Consider the following 18,349-nt stretch of genomic DNA (forward strand, 5'->3'; position numbering starts at 1 on the left):
CTCAGGGGGGCATAGGGAGAAGCAGGGGTAGGGGTCAGGGGGCAGCAGGGCTCGGGGGGCACAGGGAGAAGCAGGGGTAGGGGTCAGGGGGCAGCAGGGCTCGGGGGGCATAGGGAGAAGCAGGGGTAGGGGTCAGGGGGCAGCAGGGCTCGGGGGGCACAGGGAGAAGCAGGACTCTGGGGTCAGGGGGCAGCAGGGCTCGGGGGGCACAGGGAGAAGCAGGGGTAGGGGTCGGGGGCAGCAGGGCTCGGGGGGCACAGGGAGAAGCAGGGGTAGGGGTCAGGGGGCAGCAGGGCTCGGGGGGCATAGGGAGAAGCAGGGGTAGGGGTCAGGGGGCAGCAGGGCTCGGGGGGACACAGGGAGAAGCAGGGTTCTGGGGTCAGGGGGCAGCAGGGCTCGGGGGGCACAGGGAGAAGCAGGGTTCTGGGGTCAGGGGGCAGCAGGGCTCGGGGGGGCACAGGGAGAAGCAGGGGTAGGGGTCAGGGGGCAGCAGGGCTCGGGGGGAATAGGGAGAAGCAGGACTCTGGGGTCAGGGGGCAGCAGGGCTCAGGGGGGGCACAGGGAGAAGCAGGGTTCTGGGGTCAGGGGGCAGCAGGGCTCGGGGGGCACAGGGAGAAGCAGGACTCTGGGGTCAGGGGGCAGCAGGGCTCGGGGGGGGCACAGGGAGAAGCAGGACTCTGGGGTCAGGGGGCAGCAGGGCTCGGGGGGCACAGGGAGAAGCAGGGCTCTGGGGTCAGGGGGCAGCAGGGCTCGGGGGGCACAGGGAGAAGCAGGGGTAGGGGTCAGGGGGCAGCAGGGCTCGGGGGGCACAGGGAGAAGCAGGGCTGGGGGGGGAAGAGTTAGGGGACATGGGAGCAGCAGGGCACAGGGGCCAGCAGCCGGCCGCTGGGGGCGGGGGGGCAGCCGGGCTCGGGGGGCCGCAAGGCTGGGGTCAGGGGGGCAGCAGGGCTCAAGGCGCAGCGGGACACCCAGAGGCCGGGCAGCCTCGGGGCCGAGTGTTCCGCGCGGGCCGGGCCGGGCTCCGGGTTCCAGGCCGGCCGGGGCTGGGAGCCCGGAGCCGCCGCTGCCATGGTAACCCCGGGGAGCGATGGCGGACGAGGACTCGGAGAGCGTCCGCACCGCGGAGTCTCAGGAACTCGCCGCCCTGCACCTGCCCCAGCTCGAGGCCCTGGTGGAGGAGACCAGGTACGGGACGGGGCTGGGCACAGCGCCCCCCAGCTCTCGTGTGGGGTCCATAATGTCCCCAATCCCACATGGGGGGTGGATACAGCGCCCCCCAGCTCTCATCAGGGGGTACAAAGTGCTCCCTATCCCACGGGGGGGGAGTGGGCACAGCACCCCCCCCCAGCTCTCATAGGGGGGTACAAAATGCTCCCTATCCCACGGGGGGGAGTGGGCACAGCGCCCCCCAGCTCTCATCAGGGGGTACAAAATGCTCCCTATCCCACGAGGGGGGAGTGGGCACAGCGCCCCCCAGCTCTCATAGGGGGGTACAAAATGCTCCCTATCCCACGGGGGGGAGTGGGCACAGCGCCCCCCAGCTCTCATAGGGGGGTACAAAATGCTCCCTATCCCACGGGGGGCAGTGGGCACAGCGCCCCCCAGCTCTCATAGGGGGGTACAAAATGCTCCCTATCCCACACGGGGCCCTGGGCACAGCGCCCCCCAGCTCTCATAGGGGGGTACAAAATGCTCCCTATCCCACACGGGGCCCTGGGCACAGGACCCCCCACTCTCATGGGGGGGGTACCTTATGCCTCGAATCTCACATGGGGGGAGAGGGGCTGGGCACAGCACACTCCCACTCCACAGAGCACACTCCTACTCAGGTATAATCTCCCCCAGTCTTTATAATCAGGACAGGCTGAGGCAATACCTTCCCTATGGCCCTTATATGCAGGGCTGCTTGAAAACCTCATCCTCTATACACAAGAAAGCTGGATTATAACATGCTCCTCTTCCCCCTCAGTCTATTCATATCAGCACAGGCTTGGCTCAGGTTTAATGTCCTCTGGCCCTGATGAGAGAGGGGTTTGGGGGTTATGTTTTCTATGTAGATCAGTGCAAGGCTTGAAGCTGCTTCCATCCCCCTGCCTTTGGGTGCCTGTCCCTGTGATGAAGGGCGAAGCATCATGATGTATTTGATAGTAAAGGAGGCATCTTATGTGTATTTGTGAGCAAAGTCCATCGTTCCAGACTGTTCAGGAACCATCTGCTAAACATTTTCTTCTCTTTATAATGAGTTCCCAGTAGATGATTCCATCTGTCAGTCGCTGGAAATAAAATGATGGAGCAAATATAATAAAGAGGAAATATACCGGGGATATGGGTGGGTGGAGCTGTACAAAAGTCATGGATCACGTGGGGATTGGGGGTTACTTGCGGTTAATTCTGAGGTCTCAGCACAGCCCCCTCAGAAAGGTGTGAGCCTTGTGTGCAGTCAGAAAGCTTTTAAGTCTGGTGGGTTTTTTGATAATTGACAGGAGCCCAGTGGCATTCGTCTGTAAGGATGTTCTGGGCTCGGCCCCAATCAGAAACATGAGAAAATAAGATGAGTTACTTTATCTACATCCCGATTGTGTGTGTCACTAGGGTGACCAGATATAAAGTGTGAAAAATCGTGATGGGGTTGGGGGGTAATAGGTGCCTATATATGAAAAATTCCCAAATATCAGGACTGTCCCTATCAAACAGGGACATCTGGTCACCCTATGTGTCACTCACAACTGCTGATTTACCAGCTGGGGACATCTCCAGAGTGAGTGCTGCTTGTTCCAGCTGGGAACGCCTTACTGGGATCAGGACTACCAGCAGGGATCCTGTATATGAAAGATCTGCCCCAGCAGAAGATTTGAAGGGGTGCATTCAAAGTCCCCTTCCCCTACAGCCTGAGCTTCCATTGACATCCATAGCAAATCTCCCATGGATTTCAGTTTGAACGGGATTGGGGCTTTAATGAGCATGGGCCTGATTCTTTCATTTACCCCACTGTTGCATCAAGAAGACAGTCAAGTAATTTGTCAAGTCTCAGAGGGGTAACTGTTAGTCTGGATCTGTAAAAGCAGCAAGGAGTCCTGTGGCACCTTATAGATTAACAGACATATTGGAGCATGAGCTTTTGTGGGTGAATACCCACTTTGTCAGATGCATGCAAGTCATTTGTGTGCATCTATGGATGTTTATGGTGCCCACCTAAAATTTTCACCGCTATGAGCCCTATGTTTCCCCTCTGGTTTCATACCCTGACTATAAGCCCTCTAGTCTCTTATACCTGAAAGTCAGAGCTTGCTCATTCCAACCTCCACCTCCTTGCAGCCATGCCCTCTCCATTCTCAAAGTCGAGACAGAAATGTTTGAAAAATACTACAACAAGATGGAGCCAAAGGATCTGGTCAGCCATTTGTTGCCAGATATACTCGGATCCTCGCTGGACCTGGGGCAGGTACTGTACAGAGCTACAGCGATAGTTACTTCTTGTTTGCAATGCAGCATTTCTGGGTCTGCCTGTCAACATGGCTCCGACTATCCGGCCGCCTCCCTCTCGCTGAGATTCTCATTTAATGCTTGCGTGAGAAGGGGTTCAAGGGGACCAGTCACCCATAAACACATCCAATGGGTTTCCCTTTGCATCTCACCTAGTTTGAAATGTACCCTGGAATATTTGAAAAGAAGTGAGTGGAGCCGGAAAGTGATGTTTACCCGGCAACTTCTCTACTGTACAGCCACAGTGCTCGGATGTCCTAGAAGGAAATTAACCACATACTTGAGGTGAGATGCTGCTGATCTAGCAGGCATCAGGGTTTGCACTGTGCCTTGCTGCAGCTGGATTCAGTCTGAAGACCAGTCCAGTTTTCAGTTTCCCATTCACCCCAGAGACGCTATTCTTTTCTCTTATACGATAACACTTTGTCCTTCACGGCACCTGCCAGAGATCTGAAAGTACTTTATAAGCACTAATGAATTTCTGTAAGGGAGGTTTATCCACATTTCACAAATCAGGAAACCGAGGCACAACAAGATCAAGAGACTTGTCCGAGGCCACACATCAAATCTGTGACAGGACCCACCTCTCCCAGACTCTCCCTCCTGTGCTCCAGCGAGCACTTTACTTGCCACTGTGACCTGTTATCCATGAGCTGGGCAGCCCCTGAGTTTGCGTTTCACCTTCTCAGCAGTGCCTCAAGGAGTGGGAGCTCTATGGGCACTCCTGGGGGTAGATGGCACTGTCTCCAAGCCTCGACCTGAGACGGGGATAGCCTCTTTGGCAGCCCTTTCCCAGGTGGAGTGGAGTTTAAATAGCAATTAGAACAGCCCCAAAGGGGTACAGATGGACACCACTACTAAACCATCTACAAGCAGGGCCGCCCAGAGGGGAGGGCAAGAGGGGCAATTTGCCCCAGGCCCCGGGCTCTGCAGGGTCCCCCATGAGAGTTTTTCGGGGCCCCTGGAGCGGGGTCCTTCACTCGCTCGGGGGCCCCAGAAAACTCTTGCGGGGCCGGGCCCCGGAGCTTCTTCCGCTCCCGGTCTTCGCTGGCGGGGGAGTCCTTCCGCTCTGAGGCGGAAGGACCCCCCGCCATTGCATTACCGCCAAAGCGGGACCTGCCACCGAAGTGCAACCCGGTCTTCGGCGGTAATTCGGTGGCATGGGGCCCTTCCGTTCAGGAGCCGCGGGACCAGCGGACCCTCCGCAGGCACGCCTGCAGGAGATCCACCGGAGCCAGGCCCCCGGAATCGTCTGGGCGGCCCTGTCTACAAGCCTGATTCTCATTTACTCAAAAGTCACTTTACATTGCTAATTTACACCCTTTTTAAGGCCCCTTTATGCTGCCACTGTGGGTCAGGCTTCAATGCAGAGTTAACCCATTGTGGGCACCTGGGTTAGGGTAGCCCAGGTGTGAGCAGTCACACTGCAGAGCCCTGTCTTGAGTTACTGGGTCCTCACTTGTTCTGCACCTACATGTATGTTGCGGGGACTTCTGGGGGCACATCCCATGTGTCTGTGTGCTGCAGTGCGCTGAGCTGCTCTGTGAGTCTTTCCCAGTGAATGGGGAGAGAACTTGTCTGTCCTTCTGGATACCCAGGGGGAATTGTGGGAAGACATTGCAGGAGTATCAGCACCTGAGGGATTTAGTTTTCATCATCACTGCCAAGTGGGTGCATTGCTGGCTCACATGAAAGCCTCCCTCAAACTTTAGCCTACTAGCCCAGGTTGAAGGCACCATCGAACTTGGGTGAGAGAGTTTTGTGTGTGTATGGGAAGGGAGTTGGAGCAAGATGGGGAAGTGCCTGCAGTGAAGACATACCCTAAGTATAAATGAGAATCAGGCCCATCATGTGTCTACAGATCCCTCACAGTCACTGTGGTTATTTCCTATTCTAAGCATAAGGAGAATACGGTAACCACTGGCAAACATTGACTTTTTAATGGCGACCACTTTGAATGGGTTCTGTCGCTGTCTACTTGCTGCTTCAGTCCTTTGTTTCTCCGCACTGCAGACACGTACCAGACGTAAATCTAAATCCCGCGCTGCAGCAGATCGTTTTATAGGCCTGACAGTGGAGCAGAAGAATGATCTAGCACAGCGGGAGCTGGATGAGACGAAGGAAGAAATTCAGCAGACCAAGGGGGATTCTGAACGGATTATACAAAACTACCAGGTACAGCTTTCCATGAGCTGTAGAATCTCTGGTGTAGTTAGTAACTTCATTTGTCCTACCTCTTTTCAGCCTCATAGCCCTTATGTTGTGAAGAAAGGGTAGTTCCTCTGAAGAAGATAATTTGCTAGAGAAATGTGTTAATTTCTCTTAGATGGCTATAAATTGCTAACCCAGAGAGGAAGGTTAGTATGATTTATTTAGCTTTAGGTTTTTTTCTTTGACTGCCTTGGAGGATGCAAGTTGAGGATTGGTCCTGCTTTGAGCAGGGGGTTGGACTAGATACCTCCTGAGGTCCCTTCCAACCCTGATATTCTATGATTCTATGATGCAAGAGCTGGTAAATGAACTAAGACAGATTCTCGGTGCTGCAACAGCTGCTCAGGGTGTTTATTATCCTTGATAAGGACAAAAACTACAGGAGCACCAAACACTTGCCTTATGCCTCCGTTAGATCATTTGTCATGGTGGCATTCCATTGTATTACTACCCATCCAGTTTGCATATCAGCTTCTTTATGCTGCACAAAGAACAAAGGGGCTGGAATGTTATCATGCCAACATGTAGCATGTGTGCTGCTAAATGCTGTGATAACTCCTCTGTGAGCCTAGAGCTACTGGGCAATAGCAACTTTCGGGAGGCAACAGGAGGTGCAGGGCTGCTGCTTTAAAGCAGCTGTCCTGAGAACTCTGAAAGGCTGGTCCTGCTCTAAAAATGGCACCCTGGGATTCCATATGTTGTCTCAAGGACTCTGTCAGTTTTACCCAGTTTACAAATGTTACCCAGTGTTTTTTCCTAACTTCAGTGTCACAGACTTGCCCAAATCTGAGGGCCAGGTTCAGGGGGAGAAGGGCTCTTGTGCCTCACTAGTGATAAAAGGCCAGAATTTTGATCTCACACTGATGATACCAGAGTAACACCATTTAAATCAATGGAGACAGCGGTGGCTCCAGGCACCAGCGCTCCAAGCGTATGCCTGGGGCGGCAAGCCGGGGGGGGGAGGGGGGCGCCCTGCCAATCCCTGTGAGGGCAGCAGTCAGGCCACCTTCAGTGGCACGCCTGCGGGAGGTCCGCCGGTCCTGCAGATTCGGCAGCAATTCGGTGGTAGGTACGTCAAAGTCGTTGGACCGGGGACCTCCCGCAGGAAAGCTGCTGAAGGCAGCCTGATTGCCGTGTGTCAGAGTTAGACTCAGGACTTGCAGTTTGTCAGACCAGTCTGTTTTATTAGCACAGCGCTCTGCTAATAACATCCAGATAATGTGAGCATCATGCAAGACACAAACTATCTTATTTATACAGATAAAAGGGCCCGAACTTAACAAGATAACAAAGGAAGCAGAATCTGATAAGTTTACCTGGGCTAGACATGCATAGTTAATTTCCTTACTAACTTTTACCAATCTCCGGTTAATGTTTCACCATTAGCTTAAGTGGGCTCATTGTTTATGCCGTAATGTTTCTTTTCCTGACACATGTATTTCAACATTTATTTCTGCTTTATTTCTTTAATCCATTCTTATTTTTACAATATAATTAATTCTACTTTCACATGTGCTTGGGGCGGCTAAAATGCTAGAGCCGCCCCTGAATGAAGATACTCTGATTTTTACACTGGCATGGCTGAGATTCATCTCACAATCTATGCCAGGAGTTGCTTACTTGCCACACCTCATAGTTCAGGGGAGGAAACGTTAGGATTTTAAAGAATCACCTTTGCTTAACTGAGTAGGCAGGTTTGCTTGATACAGTGCCACAAGTGTCAGATCTGCTGATCCATGTGCCCCTTCACCCAATAAGGGTTTGTTTTTTGAGGTCCCTAAAAATTACAAAAAGGTCTTTAAATGGCAATGCTGCCTGGATCCTAATCCAGAACATCAACACAGATCAATCTGGAAGGGCTTCTTCTACACCAGGGGTAGGCAACCTATGGCACGGGTGCGGAAGGCAGCATGCGAGCTGATTTTCAGTGGCACTCACACTGCCCGGGTCCTGGCTATCGGTCCAGGGGGCTCTGAATTTTAATTTAATTTTAAATGAAGCTTCTTAAACATTTTTAAAACCTTATTTACTTTACATACAACAATAGTTTAGTTATATATTATGGACTTATAGAAAGAGACCTTCTAAAAACATTACTGGCACGCGAAACCTTACAGTAGAGTGAATAAATGAAGACTCAGCACACAACTTCTGAAAGGTTGTCAACCCCTGTTCTACACTATAAAGGCATCTTTCTTTTCTTTCATCCCACCCACTTCTGTGTTGGGAGAGTGAAATAGAAGCCCTTTGATTAAGCTAAATGGTTAGAACCTAACTGTATCATCCTGACAGGTTTCAGAGTGGTGGTAGCCGTGTTAGTCTATATCAGCAAAAACAAAGAGGAGTCCTTGTGGCACCTTAGAGACTAACAAATTTATTTGGGCATAAACTTCCATGGGCTAAAACCCACTTAATCGGATACATGGAGTGGAACATACAGTAGGGAGGTGTAAATACACAGCCTAGGACTTCTCATTGTTTTTGTATCATCCTGAACATTCATATGTTCTTATCAAAAACGGCGTTTTGAACACAACCATTCCTTCAGACTTGGTAGATCTGGAGATATTTGCAAGTCAGGCAGAACTGATTAACCCTGAAACTCAAGTACGGTAGATGTTTTGCTTTTCTTGTTCTTCAATGAATGAGAGATTGATATTATTACCAAAACATCACTGCCACAGGGCAAATAGGGCAAAATTCACTGACGTCAATGGATTCATGCCAACAGAGAACTTGTCCCACTGTTCCTATATGTTGTTCTCCACCCTGAGGCCCAAAAAATGAATGGGAGATGACATCTCTTCACTATAATGTGACTTTGATTCTACAGGCTGTCATGGAAGAAGCTGATATTCGGTGGGCTGATATTAAGAAAGCCACATGCAACTTTAACAAAGACATTATCCAAACAATATCCAAGAAGAAAGGGAGTGTCATAGCTTCTGAGAAGGTGCTGAGATATCTTGAGGAGAAGAACCACGACAGGGTCAGTTCAGAGTTGTGTATTTATACATTTATTATATACCAGGCTAAATAGTTTAGACAAAATCCTGATCCATGAATAATCTCTCCCACGTTTGGGGCCATACGTAGACCTGCCTTGGCAAGTCTGTGTGGATATCTCCCATTACCTTGCAATTCACTGTTACAATAGTGCATTAGAAGCCAGCGTGGGGATTCACCAATGACCTGTCCAGCTATGACACAGGAGATTTGGTACGTGAATGACTGCATAGCTCACCTATGCACATCCTAGTGGAGGTTGGAGGAGTTACACAACTGATGCATGTGGGATTTGAGGCAGAGTGCTCTCCCGGTTACTGTCAGAGCATTTCTTATTGATTGATTTATGAAAGTTACACCGTGGCTTGGAAGAACGGGAGTGTCACAATAAGAAGTGGAGCCCGGGGGCTCTCTCACGTTGGGCCCCCCCGTACCAATGACGGAGAGAGAGCCATGTCCATGACAGTATATCCTGGTGTCTTTTTCAGGATGCAATGAAAGAAAAATTGCGTTTGAAAAATGATTCTCTCAAAGTGCAGAAGAAAAAGTTGCAGCTGCAGCTCAAGCAGGTGTGTAAAGACTGAAGAGAAACAGGGAAGCTGCAGCCCTTTGAAAATGAAAGGGGCCAATGGCAGCTTGCTGCAAGCAGGCAGGGAGATTTCAGGGGCTCACCTGGACAAGGGGGTCTAATGTTTCTGTGTATTTTCTCTGCTTCTAATCTTAATTCCTGTGACTGGCTGAGATTGTAGTAATCTCTGAGTTTATTAAGAAAAAGCCCCAACCTAGAGCACCTGGTATGTTCGAGGCAGGCCCCAAAGCAGCTTAATACCTGTGAGAAGGTTGTGCAGAGATCCTGCAGAGTGGGGATTTGCAGCCTTTCTGTGCTATGGAGAAGATCTTGGGTGGATTTTTGCAGCTCCTCATGGAAGGGGTAGTGTGGCTGTCGCAGGAGAATAGCCAGTGGTGCTGGGGTCAGGCACTGCATGGACCCACTGAATGGAAACCCAGATTAAGAAGGAAGCAGCAGGTTATGTCCACTACTCCTCCTCGTTCCCTGCGTTAGCAGCCTGGCCAGGTTGGGTTGAGGATTCCATCCTTCAGGGCCCCCCCACTTGCTATCCCCACAGAGCAAAGCCCTATTAGGTGGCATTTAGCCTCAGCTCCGTGATCATCAGCCTGTGTCTTTGCTGGCTTACAGAAGGAAGAGATGGGCGAGGCACTCCATGAGGTTGATTTCCAGCAGCTAAAGATTGAGAATGCTCAGTTTTTGGAGAAGATTGATGAGAGGAACCAGGATCTGCTACAGCTAAAACTGACAGCGGGAAACACTCTTCAAATCCTCAATTCCTACAAAGTGAGTCAAGCCCATGGCACCTGCATTTCCTTTTTCTCTTTATCTCCTGCAGGGTAAGGAGGGTGGGGGGGATGCTTAACACTGTCCCTCTCTCACACACACACTCTATTTCCAGGCCATCTCTTTCAATCAGAGGCATTTTTATTCCTGCTTAACAGCTACCTGGCTTGCCTGCAATATACATTCCAGCAGTTGGGGGCTGGGAGTTGGCACCTGCCCTGGAATTTTTGGAACCATTTCTTTGTTGATCGATTTGCCTGCCTACAAAGATCCTTACATTCGCTGTGGCTGCTAGGGTGTGTTCTGATACATCCTCCTGATGTGTGTTTTGTGGCATCCACACAGGGCCGTCCTTACCCATACACAAACTTTGCAGCTGCATAGGGCACTAGGAAATTTGGGGCACCAAATTGCCCCAAATTTCCTGGTGCCTTATACAGCTGCATGCTGCTCCTGAGGCTGGCCCGATCACCCGCACGGCTCGCCCTCGCCCCTGCTCTGCCTCTTCCCCAAAGCTCCGGCCCCTGCTCTGCCCCAGCCCTGCCCCCACTCCACCCCTTCCCCTGAACTGCATCCTGGGGGACTGCATCAGGGGTCGGCCCTGCACTCACCGGGCGGTGAGAAGTGGAGTGACCTGGCCCTAGCCAACTCCGCTCTGCCCCACCGGCTCCCAGCTACCCCACCAGTGAGTGCTGGGGGGCGGTTCCCCCTTGCCCCCAAGTCCCAAGGCTGGGAGCCAGGAAAGCAGAGCGGAGGGGGCAGGGGCTGGGATCAGGTCACTCCACTTCCCACCACCCAGTGAGTGCGGGGTCAGGCCCACCCTGCAATCACCAGGCTGCAGAAAGTGGAGAGACCTGGTCCTAACCTGCTCCGCCGGCTTGTGTTGGGGGGGCAGTTTCCTCCCGTCCCCCAAGCCTGCTTCTGCCCCCCCCCGCAGAGGCCTGGGGCCAGCCCCCCCCCCCCCCCGTGGTGGGGGGGACTGCATAGGGCACCAAAATGTCTAGGTACAGCCCTGCATCCACATGTGCTGGTGCAAAGCTGCAAACATTGCAGTGTGGTTATTTTGTCCCACAGGGCAGTAAGCAGTAACCTTAGCACTGACCTACCTAGAGACTTTTGTGTATCCTTACTGCTGTGATCTCGTCAGTTACGCAGGGTTAAGACTACCTTGGATGGATGATCTTCAAGAAAACTGCAGGTGCTGCTGCAGGTGGTGGAGGTGACTCATTAGGTGGAATCCTCCCCTCTGAGTCAGTACTAACGGGGCACTGTGCTGCCGCAGATTCTGTCTCTCAGCTGTAATATAAAAAAGAGGGATGTGGTCATTAAAGGTTCATCCCGTGGCAGTTTTTGCAAGAGTTGGGATATTGGGCATAGTATCCTGAGCAAAACAACACCTTAGGCATTTCTAGTGCACTTTTCGCTTCCCCTCCACTCCTGCCTGCAGCGGGGTTACTGCATTCCACCCCAGAGCTGGCTGCACCTCTGTGGGAGGAAAAATGAAAAGCTTGTCAGTCCATTGCATATTTTAGGATCCCTGGGTATGGCTACCTTATAAACCAAGGAGGAGATTTTCACAGGCATGTGCAACTCCCACTGACAGTCAATGGCTCTGGATGCTTTACTCCTTTGGAAATCTTCCTCCAAGTTATTGTTAAACCACACTGGGAAAGGCCAGGGGGAAGATTTTTCCTTTTCCTTTTTCCTGGAGTAAGAAACGTTGGGCTGCAGCAGCAGCTCCACCTCTCGCAGTGTTAGGACACAGGCCCCACCGCTCCTTGATGGCTACCAAGTAACATCGTGCTAGAACGTGTTAAACAAAGGCTAGATCCCGAGGCTGCCATCTACAAGGGAAACTCAGAAATGAGATGCCACGTTGATCGATGCATTCTGCGACGAACTGGCAGTAGGGAGTGGAGTCCCAGAAGGCCAGCCAGAGATAAAGCTTGACGAGAGCCTCGGTGTAGCATAAAGGGACTCCAGCCTTCCGTGGTCACTGATGAGCCGTTGCCCTCCTTTGGGCTCGCTGACTTTACCGCATTGTGCTGTTTCAGAGAAAGCTGCAGAACGCCACCGCAGCATCCGCCCACCTGATGAAAGATATCTCCCAGAGGAAGGAGGTGCTGGAGAAGATGGAAAGGGAAACCATTCTGGTGGAGGAGGTAGTAGGAACATCAGAAACAATCCATACAGGGATTGTGGGTTTACTTGGTTTTTAAATCCAGAAATTTCATGTTATGAGACCATTTCTTTTAAGATTTTCTAACACTGGATTACTGCATAGACTAGTAAATGAGGCTGGTGTTGAATTACACGCACATTTTGATCCCACTTCCACAGGCGTAAGGCTGGAGTAATTCCATTCAAGTCAGTCGCCCCCATTCCGATCACACACTTGTTTTGCACTGTGGGTAACTCTGGCTACGTCTAGACTACCCGCCGTATCGGCGGGTTAAAATCGATTGCTCGGGGATCGATATATCGCGTCTCATCTAGATGCGATATATCAATCCCTGAGCGCACTTATATCGATTCTGGAACTCCACCAACCCCAACGGAGTTGCGGAATCGACAGGGGGAGCTGTGGACATTAATCCCGCGCGGTGAGGACAGGTGACTAATCCGATCTTAGATATTCGACTTCAGCCACGTTATTCACGTAGCTGAAGTTGCGTATCTAAGATCGATTTCCCCCTGTAGTGTAGACAAGCCCTCTGATGACCTCAGCGGAGTTACTCTTGAGTTATACTGATGGGAACACAGTCTGGCCCCACAGCTCTTTGTAAGCTGCCCTTCCCTGGCATAGCAATGGGAGTCATTTTCACTCTGGCGGCAGTCGGGAGGGACTTTAAAACACAAAAACCAGGAGATGAAGGACTGAAGATCTCAGAGCTGTGTTAACTTGGCCACATACTTAGCTTGGAAGCTCTTTGAGGCAGAGACTGTCTTTTTGTGCTGGGCGTGATCTCCGATTAGGGCTCCTAGACACAACCCCATACAAATAAGAGATGATCATAATAATATCATAAATTGTCTTACATGTGTAATTAGCAAAGGAATAGTTCATTACAGTATATTTAATTGTAATACTAGAAGCTGGGTGCCTAAAGTTATGCTGTGAAATTTACATTCAGGCACCTGCGGGCAAGTGCCCTGGTACCAGAATGCTTGTGTACCTGCAGGTTCAATTGAAGTCAGTAGGGTTTAGTGGTGCTCTGAAAACCAATGCTCACTTTAGGTGCTGAAGGATGGAGTTTGGACTTTAACTGCAGGCACTCAGCTTCGGCAAAACTTCCTGCATTTAATATCCTTCCTCTTTTTTAGAGGCAATGCCCTTCCCCCTCCAAGGAAGGCACGAAGGAGGGCCCAGGCTGTGTTTTGTGCCACTCCACTGTCCCAGGCTGTAGCTCCAGTGAGTTGCCCAGTGAGTTCAAGCAGCTCCAGAGTGCCCCTGGCAGACAGAAAACCGAAACGCTAATAGCAGCTGCATTCTGCACAGCTTAATCGCTCAACCTTCAGTTTTAGGGTGATGGGGTTTTTTTGTGTTTTTTTTTTTCCAAATTGCTGCTTTGCAGAAAGCAATGTCCCACCTAATCTACCTGCCTTGGATCCTTTTCCTCTCTCAGGAGCGAGCCAAAGCAGAGAGTGTGAATAAGCAGCTGCGGCAGCAGCTCTCAGATTACAGAGTGCCCCCAGTGGTGAAGTATGTCAATCAGAAGATGGCCATCTGTGACCTGGAAAACAACATTAAGATATGGGAGAGGAAGGTGGAGATCGCCGAGGTACAGTAAGACAAGAACTCCCGGAGTCTGTAGCTGAGCATAGATGGTGTCTGTGTCCTTCCCTCTACACCGCTGGGGTTTAACTTCAGAGGGCACCTGTCTGTGCCCACCCACGTTCATGTGATTATGGTGAAGGGGTCTGTTGCTTTGCAGCATGAGTGGGCGAGTTGAGTTGTGGTTTTAACTACAGTATAATTGAAGAACTCAATGAGCTTCCTGTTTACAAAGCAGCGATCGTGTCAGAGGTTGAATTGAATGTATTCAGCAGGCAGAGTGGGTCTTAGAGTTGAACTTTGAGGCTGGAACCCAAGGGGTTTTAAGCCAGAACCTGGTTATTAGTGAGTTAATAGGAAGCATCAGCAGTTGTTATTATCCTGACCTTTTTAACAGCTATCAAATACAGAAGAGCAGCAATGTAAATGTCTCACCTCTGCCCGTGTAACCGGTGTGGGCCTTTTCAAACACCCACACTCGCTCGGGACTGTTTGAAAATGTTTTGGAGCTGATTTCTGATCATCTTTGGTAGCACGCTTCAAGCACTTTACAAGCATTCATTATCAGTGACTAATCACTACCCCTGTGTCATGCCAGCTGGAGCGGCTGATGACTGGGAGCACCAACCTCAGATCAGATGGTCAAAAAGCAGGGCAGAGACACCCCAAATTGTGGTATAGTCTATAATTAGATTTCACCAACCTAGTAACAAGTGTGAACTGCTAAAGCACTGGAACAGCCTTACTATGGAGTCACTGACAGTCGCCTTGGGCATTCCAGTTTATCTTGCCACCCAGGGAAACTGGATTATGTGATAGATAGTCACTGTCACCTGGGGTGCCTGGGGCAGGCCTCACTGGGAATGTCAAGGTCAGGGCAGGCTGCAAAGAGGAGAGTGGATCCTCCCGAGACTGGTAGGTGACACTGATGTTAAACTCCCCAACCAGTCACAAACCGTGCTCCTGATCCCCCACATTAGTTATCAAGAAGCAAAAAAAGAAATCATACAGCCCCCTTTCTTGCATTCCAGTTCTCTGGCTCTCAGTCAGCACCTAGGTGCAGCAAGGTGAGGAGTTCTTTAAAAACTCTTCTCACTATACAAAATGTTCTTCTGACCCCAGAGGGCCAGCCACATTGCCAGTCAATATTAAGTTGGATCTTACCGTAAATCCCACACTGCCTGCCAATCCTTTAGTATCTAAAACGAAAGGTTTATTATAAAGAGAAAAGAAAGAACAAGAAGAGAGATGTTAAATAGTAAAGCAGTCACACACATACATAGACTTCAGGGTCCATATATCGGTTCTTGGTGAGTTTGCTGGCTTAAAAGTCCCTCTGGAACACATCCACAGCTACGGTATATTCAGTCCTTTGTTCAGAGCTTCAGTTTGTAGCAAAGTTCCTCCAGAGGTAAGAAGCAGGAATGAAGACAAAATGGAGATGATGCAGTTGCCTTTTATAGTCTTTTGCCATGTGGCTTGTATTTCCTTTGTTCCAAACAGAAACTGCCCAGCACATGGCATGGAAGCCTTAGCCTTCTCTGTCCACAGGCTTTGCTGCTCACTCATAAGGTGTCTTCCCTGGTTCCTTTCAACTGAAGTCCCTTGATGGGCCATCAAGCAGGCTAGGCAGTGCAGATGCCAATCGGTCTGGGAGTGTCACCCAGCAACACAGCACAAGCTTGGAAATACAGCTATACCCTACATATCTATAACGCATAGTACAAAGGAGATACAAACATATAAACAAGATCATCATACTTGGCAAATTGTAACATTTTTGCAGATGCCTCACACGTCATATCTGGCACAGTTCGTTGCAATTTTACAATATTGGCATCCAAAATATCATAAAGTGTCTCCCATATTCCAGTATCAGAGGGGTAGCCGTGTTAGTCTGGATCTGTAAAAGCAGCAAAGAGTCCTGTGGCACCTTATAGACTAACAGACGTTTTGGAGCATGAGCTTTCGTGGGTGAATACCCACTTCGTCAGATGCATGACATGCATCTGATGAAGTGGGTATTCACCCACGAAAGCTCATGCTCCAAAACGTCTGTTAGTCTATAAGGTGCCACAGGACTCTTCCCATATTCCATACAGTGTCGCAGTCACTTTCCACCAAAAATCCCAACAATATTCAGGTTGTACGTATCCCAGGCCAATTGTACTCAGATCTCAACGCAAAGACAATGCCTGTAGCCAATCCTGTTATTAACTAACTAAAGATTTATTAACTAAGAAAATAAATTAGAGTTATTGACAACAAGGTTAAAGCAGGAAGCACACACAGTCTTAGATTTTAAACGGTAATGTGAGCTTCTATAATAAGCAGCTCTCTATGTCCTTTAGGGCTGACCCATGTGAAGCAGCACGGCGATCTCTTGCTTATGTTTTGCCTCTCAGAGTCCAGACAATATAAAGAGACCTGGTTCCTCCTTGCCAGGGATTTTTATCCCCTTCCCTCCAGAATCCAAGCTGGTGGGATGAGTTCATGCACAGGCCTCTGCTTCCTGGAGGGAGTGAGGAATGCAATCAACAACGTCTCTGTCCTTTGATGAAAACAACGAGGAGTCTTTGTGGCACCTTAGAGACTAACACATTTATTTGGGCATAAGCTTTTTGTGGGCGAGAACCCACTTCATCAGATGCCTGGAGTGGAACATGCAGTAGGGAGGTGTAACTACACAGCACAGGAAAAGATGGGAGTTGCCTTACCAAGGGAGGGGGGGCAGGGGTCAGTGCTAACGAGGCCAATTCAGTTACAGTGGATGTGGCCCATTCCCAACACTTGACATCTTGCCCAAATAAATGTGTTAGTCACTAAGGTGCCCCAAGGACTCTTCCTTGGTTTTGCTGATACAGACTAACACGGCTGCCCCCTGAAACCTGTCCTCTGGTGCTACACAATGCCTCGTTTGTCTTCAGTGGGCCATCTTGTGTGCAGGACGAGCATTTTTACCTTAATTAATGCTTCTCTCCCTGTCTGGTGAGTTACACAATTGCAGAGGGTTACAATGCAAACACTCGATATAACTTTATACCATGGGAGACAGATATTGTAAGTTGGATTGATACATGCAGCATCCTACAAGCATTCCAGAAAGTCTAACACTGACATCAGTTTGAACTATACTAACCAGACTGGTTTCTAGCTACGCATTTGTCCGTGTTCAGTGAGGCCCTGGGCCTTGGCAGGAGTTGGTACCTGGTCTGCCAGCCTCATAGCCCACTTTACTGATGAAGAAACTGAAGCATGCATGCCATAGGTTGCCTACCCCTGCCTTAGATCATGCCCTCTTACGCAGTGAGCGTAACAACAATAAAGGGGAACCTTTTAGTGCCTAGTGGGAAGTTCTCTGTATTGAAACACAACCCCTGCCCCACAGCTAGTGAATTCAGATATGCAGTAGTGTGATGAAACCAGGGCAGGTCCCTAGTAATCTCTTATGTTCATGGAACAATCTCCCCCCCGTTCACTAACGCAGAGAGATGGCCCTATGTTGCATACTTAGATTGTAGGGTCTTTGGGGCAGGGACTAGCTTTTTGTTCTGTGTGTTGTACAGCGCCTGGCACCATTGGTTCCTGGTTCAGGATGGGGCTCCGAGACACTAGGATAATACCAATAATATTAAGGGTCAGATCCACCCTGGGAGCTGAATCCAGCGTTCCCCAAAGTTCAGTGTTATTCAGGTTCAGAGTCCTGAGGTTCAGATCCCAGTATAAACAGCTATGGGGGAATCTCACTGCTTTCTATATAGTGTTCAAAGGAAAGCCTTGGGAGGCAGTACCTACTCAAATCCCCTGGGTTTATAGTATACTCCATGGCAGTTTGCCATTGGCTTCCTATTTCTCCATTTTTATTTCTGCAGATGTCCTTGCAGAGCTACCGCAGAGCTTGGAACAAGGTCAAGGCGGCCAGTAACCAGCTACAGCTTTGTCTCCCCCTGCAAGGTGGCCAATGAGAGATGTGGCTGGGAGTCAGCCACATGAAAAATGAAGCTATGGACTGGGGGAATGCAGAACACTTTCTACTGCAGCTTGGTCTGGAGGGAACCATTTCAGCCCAACTGATAAAGAAATCAAAACCGCCTGGGTTAGGACTCCTCTAGTTTGTCCAGTCCCCTTTGTCGGAGAGGCTGGAGCATCCAGTGGGCTCTGGCACCTGGGTTCTGTGTGGGGCTCCTGAGCGTCCCTTCCTTCTCAACTACGTCTGATCAGTTACTCTCTGGCGATTGTATCTGGACATGTTTACAGGCACTGTCCTGTTTGGACTGGCCCTTGGGACAAAAGGAATCAGGAGAGTTTTGAGGGGGAGGAGTTTAAAGTTTAATAGCCTGAGTGAGTGCCAAAATACAGAGACGGATTAACACACGAGGGTGTTGCTGTGGGGGGAGAACGTCAGCACCGTGCACATGGATCATGCCATATAGTCACTGTCAACAGCACTAAAACGGATGGAGTGCTGGGAATGGTCCCTGAGGCCAGTCAATCACACAGTTGCCTCGGTTACAGTGTCT

At 50.2% G+C, this 18,349-nt stretch overlaps 1 protein-coding gene across 1 annotated transcript; it reads left to right on the plus strand.

Annotated features, from left to right (window-relative positions):
• Positions 1 to 1,087: 1,087 nt before the first annotated feature.
• CCDC113 (coiled-coil domain containing 113) lies at positions 1,088 to 18,348 on the plus strand. Its single transcript, XM_050922992.1, has 9 exons — positions 1,088 to 1,185; positions 3,316 to 3,442; positions 5,497 to 5,658; positions 8,528 to 8,683; positions 9,189 to 9,269; positions 9,899 to 10,054; positions 12,109 to 12,216; positions 13,681 to 13,836; positions 17,702 to 18,348. The coding sequence occupies exons 1-9, from the start codon at positions 1,088 to 1,090 to the stop codon at positions 17,792 to 17,794; spliced, it is 1,137 nt and encodes a 378-aa protein (XP_050778949.1). The 3' UTR covers positions 17,795 to 18,348.
• The last annotated feature ends 1 nt before the right edge of the window (position 18,349 follows it).

The sequence above is a fragment of the Gopherus flavomarginatus genome, chromosome 14, assembly GCF_025201925.1.
Source record: "Gopherus flavomarginatus isolate rGopFla2 chromosome 14, rGopFla2.mat.asm, whole genome shotgun sequence".
NCBI lineage: Eukaryota > Metazoa > Chordata > Testudines > Testudinidae > Gopherus > Gopherus flavomarginatus.